Source organism: Coturnix japonica, chromosome Z, assembly GCF_054131305.1.
Source record: "Coturnix japonica strain WE chromosome Z, WE-NBRP24, whole genome shotgun sequence".
NCBI lineage: Eukaryota > Metazoa > Chordata > Aves > Galliformes > Phasianidae > Coturnix > Coturnix japonica.
This window is the reverse complement of record NC_140702.1, coordinates 37,501,165-37,513,533: the sequence shown is the minus strand read 5'-3', so window position 1 is coordinate 37,513,533 and position 12,369 is coordinate 37,501,165. Positions and strand designations below refer to the sequence as shown.

Sequence of the window (12,369 nt, the reverse complement as noted above, 5' to 3'; positions counted from 1 at the left end):
AAAGAAGTTAAAGTGTTTCCTTGGTATAGACTATCTGCCCTTAAATAAATAAGAATTTTTTTGCTAGACTTCTCAACTAATTTGTAACTGTACCCCCCATTATCTCTGGGTAGAAAGAGGAGAAGAGGGATTTGAGATGGAAGCTGACAGCTTTCTAGCAGAATTTGTGTAACTAGACCTAACAAACACACTGTGTGCAAGTGTGCTGATCCCTGGTATAATCATTTATAGACGCAACCATAAACAAATGCACTTATCAATGAATCAGACTGACTATGTACTTCAACTTTCATGGCCTGTAACGGTGAGATGGGTAAGCAAAAGCAATGAGAAGTAGAAGTGACTATTTTCTAATGCAAAAAGCCTGATTCCTGGTATGCAGATGTGTTTGGAAGGAATAAACTGAATTCAGTAGTAATGATGCTTCTGTTATTATGAGAGACTTTTTTTTACTTTTTTTTTTTTTTTTTCTTTTGTAAGCATTTTAATGAGTTCATTGATCAGCTCTATGTATGTAGATCATTGAAATCTGGAATAGCACAACACTTGCTAGAGAAAATACATATGTTTTTGTTTTGAGAAAAGCAGGGTATTATGTGTTAACACTGGCTGCAGTGTTTTCTGCAAGCTTCAAGGCAAAAGCAGTACTTTAGACATGTAACTGGAAATCTGGTACTTCATAGTTATGTCTTCATAGTTATGAGCCTTTATAGCTTATCAGTTTCCTAGTGATAACTTGGGATGTGTGCTGTTCCAAAGTAGGCACTGAAGCCAGAGAAAATCTGTAGGATAATGGTGGCCCATAGCTTCTTCTGAATCTTCCTTTGCCAAGGAAAGGTGATTGCTGGTAGAGATCAGGAATGAGAGCTGGATGCTTGAAGCAGTTCTCTTTTGTAGAAGGAAAATGATTTTAGTATTTCTTTCTTGGTAACATTTTGAAATAACATCAGTCTTCCCTTTCCTGATCATGCAGTGCATAAATTTTAAAAGCGTGGATCCTTTTGGATTGCTCTGGTAGAGCAATCTGGTTTTGCTGAAATGCTGTCTTGTTAATATTTTTCCAGGACAGGTAAGGACATCTCAAGGTAAGCATAAGCCCACTGAGAATAGGTTTTGACTCTCACCTTTTGTTGGTTCTTTATGATGTACAGATTGAAACTACTGATCGGCCGTATTTCTCTTTGAGTACTTTTTCTACTCCTGAGAAGCTGAACATGAACTTGTGTTGTAAATGAATAGGGAATTGTCTGCATCTGAATAAATTAAAAGTAGGCTTTAAAAGCACTATATATGTATAGCTGTAAAGGAAAGCTGAGACTGGCTTGTGTCATTTCCATTTCCAGCAGGTGCAGAACAACTGTGGTCAGCTGTGTGGAGGACTCAGGGGGGGGGAAGGGTCAAGTGGTAAGAGTGTGGTGATTGTGCATGTGCAGCTAGCTGCATGTCAGTGGTTGGGGCAGACATTAGCATGGGAAACTGACCTAATTACAATTATCTGGGGGACACAAAAGGTTGAGCTCAGGGCTGTAGGTACCTTAGTGGGATGACAGAGGTTTCTAAGCTTAAAATAGCCTCCAATGAACCCAACAATGAAGTTGGATTCCTATAGTTGGTGGTGGAAGCTGGAAACTTGTTTTTCTTATAGTATGAGGCGATAACTCACAAAATATGTATTCTTGTGAAATGCCCTGATGATTGCTGCGAAGTAGTTGGACAGTACTGTCAAGAGTTCTACAGTGCTCTACTGGAGGTTTTCCTGAATCAGCACTTCCTCCTACTTTGCAGTGTCTCCTTCTTACTTGTTTCAGTCAGCTTTTTGAGCAAGTCACTTCTCTCTTGTAAGAGAAGAAGCTGAAGGCAGTTTCTGCCATCTTAAATTCCATTTGCAGCCTTTCTTCTGGGTGCTTTCCAGGATTGAAGGTCTATAGGGATTCCAAGCTATGCATTTCTGTGCCTGTACTTGCATGCAGAAGTCAATATTGATAAAAAACATGACTTCTTCAAGTGACAGGCTTTGAGTGTCTTCATGTTACCTTACTTGATTTGCTTTTTATTGTCTTAATCATGAATGATTCAGAATGTATCTTTTCATGCTCAGTTCAGCTCTGTGTGTTTCTTGAGACATTAAATAAAAGCCGTGTCTTATCAGTTCATTTCAGCAGCCCATGGATTGGGATGAAAGTTAGTAAATTGATTTTGGAAAATTCTGCTTCTACAGTCTATTGTGCATGTTGATGTCTTTGGTACTTTTTGCAAAATAAGCACCTAAGTTAATTCATGAATTGCAAGTACCGAGTTTACAGTACTTCGTGGTCTTAGGTTGTTTGTCGTAGAAGGTTGATTAGGAAAGCAAAGGGGAGAATATAGCAGTGTTTATTTAGCAGTGTCTGGTTGTTGCATACTTAATTGCATTGCTTATTGCATGCAGTGAAAAAGAAATTTTCTGTTTAATGTCCCTCTTGCTAGAGATCTTTTCCTTCTATTCTCCCTGGCTACAGGGCTAGATTGTAGCTTGGTTTCCAAACAGTGTTCCTTTATGGCTGAAGAGGAGTTTTATATTCAAGGCTTGCAATATTTTCTCCAGTTCTGTAGAAGTGGAATAAGTGCTTCCAGACAACAGTCTGTGATTAAAACAAAACACATCCTTCTTTATGAAAGAAGAGTTAATTTTCTGTGAAATACTAAGATTACCTTTTTTGCTCATTTTATTCAGGATCATGATATGTCTCATACAGTGTAATAATGTGGTTTTTTTCCTCACTAATTTGTGAAATGCTTGTTCAGATACTATGGGTGTGTGTATGCGTTCTTGGTAAGCACTTAATAAATTAGATTGATCTTTTTGGCAAAGGCTGCATTGTGTAAAACAAATTAAACTTGAAATAACAGTTGTTTCAGATTATTTTTCTGAAAGTGTAATTGCATATATTCTTTTTCCTACTGGCTGCTGAAATGGGTTTCCCAATAGTGTTTTATTACTTTGTTTTATTTCAACAATACATATATAGTAGTTTTGTTTCCATTCCACTGACAGACCTACAGCCGCCAGTGGTAATTCGTTACCAGCAATTTTTTATAATTGTAATAACTGTGGAACTTCACGAAATATAGTGAAAATATTTTTCCTGAAGTTTATATACTATAAATAAAATCCTAATTTCCTTTTTTTCTCGGCTAAAAAGGAATGCATATGGAATTTTTTTAAAAGCAACAAAAGGATTCTCAATTCCTTGTGTATCAGAACATTTCTGAGTATTTCTGTATCATATGTTTATGTGATTCTTGCTTCTCTCTTAGGCTCCAGTTGTGCTAGAAATTGGGATAGATGCTAAAATACTTAGTGAGACACTTAAAACGTGTTCCCATATTTTGCTATGTGCTCAGGTACAATTTTATTGGCGTGCAGCAAGGGTGAATCAGACCAAACTCGTTGTTAACTGTGAACAAGGCTCAGGAATGTAGTGGGCTGTCACACACCTCTTCCTATGCGCTGCTGTTAGATGTCAGACCACAAGCCCACTGTTCTGGGCTGGGCTACCTCCTGGGAGCTCAGGTTCAGCCTTGCCCGCTGGTTATCTGGTGAACATTTTTCAAAAATACCTAGGCTTTTGGAGGCTCTTGTGTGCTTAGAGGTTGGATCTTTTTACAGTTCTTGTCTGCATGTTTGGGCAGTTAATTATCATTTTAACATTGCTCTTTCGCTGCTTTAGTCAAAAAATGTTCAGTGAACTGAGGAGTTAAGCAGCTGCCCTGCTGTTAGATATGTGTTTTCATTCTGTAGAGGGACTGTTGAGTAGTGCAGGTCTTAATTCCCTTGCTTGGACCAGATTCTGGAAGTGATTTTGCTATGTCTTTTATACAAAACAAAATACCTATTAACGTCATGGTTAATAAATGTTAATAATTATTAATGTCAGTATTGTAATTAATAGAGACTTATTGATTATTTAAAAAACAAAAAACAAAAAAGAGCCATGTGGATGGTTGTGAAAAGAGCTTAGAACTGTTAAAATAGTGTCTTTTGTCGGTGGATCTTAAAGGGAACAAAGAGTACGTGCCTGCATTAGATAACTGGAAAGACAATTCTGACTTGAACCTTTGCTGCCTGTCACTCCCTCATCCTTTATGTTAACATGCTGGTGTGTTCTTGTGCAAAACCAAACATCTTTTGTGTTTAGGGAAAGGAGTAATAGAAGTGTCTGTGTTTGTTAACATATTTGACAAACTATGGCAGCAAAAGCTATCCTTTTTTTATTTTGGCATGAACAATCATCCTTTTATTGGGCCGTTAATGCTATTTCAGAGCATCATGCTGTATCCACAGGCAATAATTTAGCAGCTGTTTATCAGGAGCTTTCATAAAGCTTTGAATAGTATTATAACATTCAGTAACCCTAACAACAGCATTTCAGAATCTGTGCCGGTTTAAATGGGATATCTGTGAATGTAGCTGTTCAGGGATGCGTGACCCACATAACCTATAAATTTGATTGGAAGTTACAGTGCTGGCATAGGCTGATGGATAGCAGATTAGAGCCCTGATTAACCATGTGATTCACAGGCTGAGAATATATTGTCCTAAGAAAGATTCATCAGATGTAATCAGAATTTCAAGTGGTCAGATGAAATTCAAATGTGCCGTGTGCTTTTTCTTCCTTTTTCCTTGTGCTTTTCTTCTTGAGTTCCCTTCTACTATTTATTTATTTATTTATTTATTTTATTTCCAATGCTGAAAAATACTTCTTTGATGAATCTGCTCCTCACTCTAAAGCTGTCTGTCTGTTATTCATCAGAAAGCAGGTCGCAGTTCAGTGAGCAGAAGAAAAGATTTTAATAGAAGCTGTGCCAAGGGCTGTAATGCATCATTTTAGGGCCCTAATTACATTACAGTGACAAATATCAATGGTGACAACAGCAATAACCTACATCCTTTAATGGCTATGCTGGAAAAGGAGTTTGGGCACTGCGCCATTAGATTAGACTTGGTTGCAAAACATAGGCCATTAGAAGTGTATGTCCTCAGCATTATTGGCCGATAACTGGAGCCCAGTGGAAAGGCCTGTAAATAAATGATGCCTCTCTAAGGCTTGATCCCATGGGAAAAAGGAGGCAAAATTAGTTGGCCATGGAAGCAGCGGTGTTTCCGAGGCAACTTTAGTGTTCAGTGTGAGGAACTGGCTGCCTGATTTTATGAAATCATACTTCTTCCTTTTCCTGCCAATTAGGCTGATCATGGAAAACCAATTGGCGTGGCATCTAAGAGAAGAGAAGTCCTTATGCTGGTTTTTAAATGTGTTTTGTCCGCGTGGAAATGTAAAGCATACTCGTGCTTTTGTTTTATCTTTTACTTTGCACATTATGTAAAGTGAGGAGTTTTCAGGCCTGGTCTAATGGAGCAGACCTATGGAGGTGCTAGTGTGAGTTACCATCTCCTCATCTTTAGATTGTAGGGTGGCCTGATAGAAACCCACTTCAGTCAGTTAGCTCCTTTTTATTATGTTAAAATAAACAAGTGTGTAGTGGTAGTATTATTCTGTGCAGTTAATTACAGAAATAGTTGCATTGTCAAGACAGGATACTTTGTATTCACTATGTGAAAATGTATGATCTAAATTATTATTATTTTTTTCTCTTAACATCATTTGCTTTTTTTCATATTAAGCAAAAAAAATACATAAATAATGTGTTTTGTTTCTTGAGCTGTTATGCTTTGGGATCATTAATTTAATACCTAATGTGGAACACAGTAATGAGAAAATATTCTGACATCACTGAATGCTGTTAACTATTCAGTTCCGGACCACTGGGAATGTGTAATGCAGACACTATTCCTTATGTGGCACAAATAGTATCCTCTGACAGTCCTGCTGTCCTTACACTGGAAGTAAGCATTTGCTTAAATGCCTTTTACCTTTTGCATTTGGCTAATTAAGTATATAGGGTGCATCAGAATGTGTTTCGCGCCTTTTTATTCACGTGTGTGTAAAGGCGATTTCACTTCTCAAATCATGTAGTCTACTTTTTCCTCTGGTAATCTGCTTACTGCTGTATGTTAACAAATGTGGTATGTGTGCACACCGATTGTCCATACTTTTTGCTATAAGCACTTGCTGGTGGTTACATTATGATATAGATGGATTGTTTCTATGAAAATTTGGGAAAGAAGAAAATCCCTTTGAAAATTTTGTATGCTGCTTCAGGCATCGTCCGTCACTCCTAGACACTGAGGCAAAACTCTCCCATGTCTCTGTTGTGTGTGTCCCACACATCTGTGGAGTACCAGTGTGGCTGCCATCTGGAAAGAGAGTTGGCTGTGGTGTATTCCTGTTGCTTTTGGCAACACTTGTTAGATCATATAATGATCTTCCACAAATGCAGGTTAACTTTAATCTGCAGACCATTCTCCTAACTTGGGTGTAAAGGGAGCTCAGATTTATTTTTTTTTTTCTTTCTCAAACTAAGCAGAATTACAGTCTTAGAAGCAAAAATGGCAGGTACGGGAGAGTTAATTATAAGTGTTAGTCATTTCCAAAATATTTGTGAGGTTGGGGTTAGGAAAGGCTTCATCCTTGCGTATTTGGTAATAGCTCAGTGTCTGTCTTATGGTTCTTCTAATATTATTTAGAAATAGCAAGGGGCACCCAAAGACAGTAATATTCTGTGAATGTTTAAGTGCAGTTACTTTGGAGCCAAGCCTGAGCATTGTGGAGTAATAAAGCAGATAGTTCTCTCTCTGTGAAGTCTCCTTGGCACTGGAAGCCACATGCAGATGGGAAATTTTGAGGTCTTGGACTTCAGAGCATTATAACCTTCCTAGCATTTGCGCAGGTACCCAGCATTCTATTCTTCCAGTATGTGGACCCAAGAATAGGCAGCTGTACTTCCGTAGTCCTGTGGCAAAGTCCTGCTGCTTGGTTGAGTTGCTCTGTTGCTGCTGAGTGCTGCCTGAAGTGCCTTGCTCCCAGGGCTGGTTTGCTTTTCAGGTGACTCCATCACTACCTTTCACCATGAGATGGTGTGGAGCACTTACTCCTGAATACTTCCTGCTTTTGTTCCCCTTCCCAAGACTTTTTAGTAATCATTCATGTGCTTCAAAAAGGCATGGAAGTACTGGAGCAGATCCTGAGAAGGGTAGAAGGGCTTGTGAAGGGCTTGGGAAATCAGCCCTATGAGGAGAGGCTGAGGGAGCTAGGGCTGTTTAGTCTGGGGGAAAAACAGGTTGAGGGAAGACCTTATCTCTCTCTTCCAGTGTCTGAAAGATGCTTACAGTGAGAGCGGGGCAGGTCTCTTCTTACTGGTGACAAGTGACAGGACGAGGGGAAATGGCCTCAAGTTTCACCAAGGTACCTTTAGGTTGGATGTTAGGAAACACTTCTTTACAGAAAGGGTAGTCAAGTACAGGAGTAGGCTCCCCAGGGAGGTGGTTGAGTCACCATCCCTGGATGTGTTTAAGAGCCCTTTGGATGTGGTGCTCAGAGATATGATTTAGAAGAGGGTTGTTAGAGTTAGGGTACTATGGTTAGGCTGTGGTTGGACTTGATGATCTTTGAGGTCTTTTCCAACCTGAGTAATTCTATGATTCAAAGCAACTGTATTTATTGAAGTTGCTATGATTTTTATCTAAACATAGAGTTGCAGATGTTAAAACATAACTGTGTTCATAACCACACAACTAAGAAAGCTCATTGCTAAAGAAGTGAAGACCAGTTTAATGAGGACAGAGTCTTTATGTGTGTCTGTGCCTAGGAAAGCTTCCTGACTGTTGTGACTGGCCTAGCAAGCCTCCTTGGCCAGCTCTGGAATACTGACGGGTTCCTTGGTGTCCCCTCAGTGAGTTCCTTCTTGTACATGTACATGTGGGGCTGGATGCCATCTTGCTCAGCTCACTTTCTTGCTTGGGAGAACTACCACTGTTCTGCATCCAGCAGGACTACTACCAAGAGGTTTGTTAAAGCTGTGGGTGCTGCTGCTCCCTATACCAACTGCTTACAACCTTTTGCAAGTAACATTTTATATCAATGCTGTCCAGGCTCAAGATTTGCCTGAGGTGAATTTCTAAGTGAATACTGAGAAAGCACTTTTCATGTATTTTTTGGCCATAAGAACAGTTAAAGAGGCATATAATTCTGGGTGGACAGGAGAGTGATTAAAATAAAAACACCATAGCTAAATACCTTAATTTGGGAGACATTCCATGAAGTACTTTGAATGAAATTATTTTGGTTGACTAAGCTATATTCTGGCTAAACTAGAATTTATGAGTTTGATGGAGAAGTAGGTGAAATTTTATAGCCTGTGTTACTTAGGAGGTCAGAGAAGACAGTTTTAACAGTTCCTTCTGGGCTTGAAATCTGTGAATCCCCAGGCCTTTCAGAATTACCAGCTGAATGTCTGAGGGAGGCTCTACTATGAGTCAGAGACCATGGTGTTCGGGGGCTTTTTCTACATGTGGAAAAGCCTCTGAGAGCAGGAATGTAGTTTTTTCTGGTTTTAAGGCACTCAGGAAATTGCTTTAGAAAATACAGCAGTGTGGCTGGGAACCCAAATTTGGAAATGACTGAATTAATGGTACTTGAACAACTACAGCACAAGTATTTTGGAACTGTTGTGAGTTGTCTTATGTTCTACAATGCCTTTATCAAATGTTGCTTCTCAAACAATGCAGTACTAGATCATGAAGTCTTTATTTCTGGAGTTAGGCACATACCTTGTGCCTCCCTGTATTGCTTTATGTAACAAGTACTTCATAAGGGTAAAACAAATAAAATAGTGTAGTAAACACTGTCTATTTAAAGGGATTTTTAATTTTTAAATTTTAAAGAATATTATAGGCATGTATAGATCTTTGCAACCAGATGATAATTTAGCTTTGCGATTAACATGTTCTCAAGTGTTATTCAAGGTGACTGTGCTGCTAATAAAACAGTATATGAATGTCAAATAAGTATTAGAATGCATAAATTTAATGACATGGAGATTTGCATTAGCAGTGAAAATCAGTGAGAAGTTGCTGGGGTGGTACATCATAGAGATTGATATGTAGATAACCTGTAGGAGTTTTAGTGGATTTTGGAGAAACTGAGAAATTGTATTGAGAAATAGTGTGTATGAATTCAAAAGTGTATTCACAGTATGCACAAGGGGGCAGAGTAAGTTTCACATGTACCTTACTTCCAGCATACCAGATATTCCGGTTACCTGGTTGTGTAACTGTAGTAATCCTTGAGCACAGCTTTATTTTACATACAGTTCTCTCATTATACTGCTGTTTCTAAACCATTCTGTTCCAGGATTATTTCTAAGGGTAAGCATTTTGGAGAACTGCATAGCAAAAAAGCTGGAGGGGTTGCCGGTAAAGGAAGGAAACCCACATTGCACAAGTTTGTACATATTTGTCACGTGGTTAGTTATTCTGCAGGAAGAATGCTCTGTCCTACTGTATAGTGAAAAACTGACCCTAGTTATGATTTATAATAAGAAAGTTACAATTTATTGCAAGAAAGTCAACATTACTTTATAAATATTCTATTGCCCAAGCTGTAATTCTTGTATCTCTGTTGAGATTTGCAAAATAGATACACAGAATAAGAATTGTTCTGCTGTATGGAAATAAAACATTGTTTATTACCCATTTCTGATGGCAGTTGCTTCATGAAAGTAACTACTGTTAATCCAGGGTTTGGTCATAGCAAAAATATGACACAGTAGTGCAAAGCATCTAAACTTATAAGTTATGTGGTAAAATGATTAGCAGTGGAATTGTATATTGTGTTGCTAATGTTCACATGAAACACAGTGTACGTATAGAAGTAATTGGCTTATTTGTTTACTTACATTGACATTGCTGTAATTTGAAGTGATGCTTCCTTTGCTTCCTGGGAGAGAATTCAGAGCAATCCACAGTATTCTGTTTATCTTCTTGTTACATCTCCTGAAGACTTTTTCATTAAAAAAAAATAATAATAAAAATATGTTAAGCTGTCCTAGCCAGGAGGGCTGGAGATGGAAGCAAACAAATAAAAAATGTGTATTCTGTGTTCACGGTTGACAGTTGCATCTGAGAGTTTATATAATTAAACTTTTTTTTTTTTTTCTGTGTCATTTGCAGGCAGAAATTGTCAAGAGGCTGAATGCTATATGTGCACAAGTCATTCCCTTCCTGTCCCAAGAGGTACGTAGTAGTTTGAACTCATGCCAGTCATAAGGCATAACAGTTGCCTTGTTACAGTCCCCTTTGTTGAAGTGGGGGATCGTGTTGAGACAGTTCACTTAAGAATCTCACAGTGCTTGCATTTGACTTTCCAGTATGCTATCCTCATTGTAACTTAATTAGCTTCTCTGATTCTATTATAATGTAGTTTATACGTACTTACTTGAAATGGAGAGTGTCGTGATGTGTTAAACAAAATTTTAGTTGTTTAAATATTTTGCTGTCATGTGGAAATGTAATTTTGCTCCCAGTTCTGACTTTGTCAATCTGAAATCAGAGGGTGGCTTGCCAAAACGGTAGGAAGGCATGATTTGTGCTACATTCTTGGCAGAAGACTTTGAAGTTCAGCAGAAACTTCTGTTATGGTGTACTGAGTAGTGATGTTCCACAGACCTACGAATGCAATATTTTTCTGCCTGCTTTCTCATCCCAGATTAGTCATTACCTTTAAATACTGCTATTATTTCAGTGTATTTTTGCAATATAGACAAAACATTGAAACTCACTGTAAGCTGATTTCTGTAAGCACTAAATATTTTGAAATTATGATTTACTGGTATTAACTGGGGAGCTGGATGGATCTTGCATAGAGCCTTAAAGACACAGGCGTGGTTGAAGGGATAAGTCAGTGTGGTTCATGAAAGGAGACATTGGGTGTATGATGGCTTCCCTTGCCCACCCCTCTGGGGCAAAGAATGAGGAGCTGTGTGTGACTCTGTTTAATTTGAAGTTTTGCTGCTGTAGTATGGAAGTCAGAGCTGGAGGCTGTAATTCTGTATAGTGCATCCATAAAACATCATATTTGTGCCTGAGAATGTGCTAGGACTCTTTTTCTTTCTCCTTTTCAACTGTCCGGTAAAGTACCATTGTTTTTCAGGGGAGCTGTTAGTCCTGCATATATTCTAAAGGCTGTGTGCATGTGTATGTGCATGCATGCATCTGCCAATGTTCGAGATGAAGGTCATGCTATCAAAACTGGAACCTGGCAGTGTTTGTGAGTGTGGCAATGCTCTTTGCCTTTAAAGATAGGTTTGTGGTAACTAAATGATGTATAATAACCTAGTTATATTGCTGGGGGACCAGAATTCAAGTCCTGCATGGATCTAGATCAAATAACTGTTGATTTTGTAGTTTGCTACAGAATCAGTGTACTTCTAGTCATGGGTTTCTAATTGCTGCACAGGAATAACATAGCATATAAAAATGAGGTGTAAAGCTGATTCATACTCATGCTAAAGTGAGCACGAAAATGTCACGGTTTTGAAACAAAGGCAGGGTTGAGTTCTTGGCAGGCAAAGCTGTGATCTTGGCAAAGGCACAGGATCAGCATTTCTGTGACAAGAGACATCTCTTCCAGAGTATGCGGTACAGTGTTTAGAAACTTTGTACCAGTATACTCCTACTGGGACTGCTATTTTCAGAAGAATTCCTGAATAGAGCATTATTGCAGTAGGTAACAGCAGGTCATGCTGCTCTGCTTGCTCTGCTTCCAGGTCCCAACCTGTTTCTCCTGGAGCAAGCATGGTTCATGCCATGGAGAAAGTGAGATTAGAAGTACATCTGAAGAGAGACATGTTTGGTGACTGACAGATTTTGGCCCTCAGCTTTGGTTTTTGGAAGTGTTAGCCTGCATCCCCTCTGTGTGCTCACATGGATTTTAAAAAAGAAAATACACTAAGTTTTTGAGCTTCAGTGTTAGTGGCATCCTGCTTAGGCGAGCTCAGAATCTCTCCTATTTCCCTGCCCTGTTTTTCATTTTGCTCACCAGTCCCTGCAGCTGCATCAACCAGGAGTCCTGAAAGCTGGAATTAGCACAACTTAAATGCAAAGAGAGGAGGCACTGTGATGTCTCTGCATCTTATTTCTCACATCTTGTCAGTCAAGGCTAATCTCCCTTGTGGTACTCATATGCAGTAGCTTCTGAACTGTGAGCGGAGGACCCTGATCACTGACAACGTTCTGGACTTCAAGCTAAACGTGGAGAGTATCACATTAAAATAGCTCTGAACTTAACTATTGCAATATCTGCTCATTCACATGCTTGCTGTAATAACTATGTAGATAGACAACAGAGGTGGCTAAGATTGTAAATTTAAAAAAAAATTACATTGACCCACTTCTGTCATGGGTACAGTATGGACCCCATGAGGGCTTGAGCA

At 38.8% G+C, this 12,369-nt stretch overlaps 1 protein-coding gene across 9 annotated transcripts in view; it reads left to right on the top strand.

Moving 5' to 3' along the window:
• Positions 1-12,369, top strand: part of LOC107306234 (TLE family member 4, transcriptional corepressor) — a 101,417-nt gene that overhangs the window by 21,358 nt on the left and 67,690 nt on the right. For all 9 annotated transcript variants that reach the window (XM_015849189.3, XM_085529910.1, XM_085529911.1 and 6 more), the window contains one exon: positions 10,109-10,171. In XM_015849189.3, the coding sequence (XP_015704675.2) occupies positions 10,109-10,171 (63 nt within the window). The remainder of the gene's footprint in view (positions 1-10,108; positions 10,172-12,369) is intronic.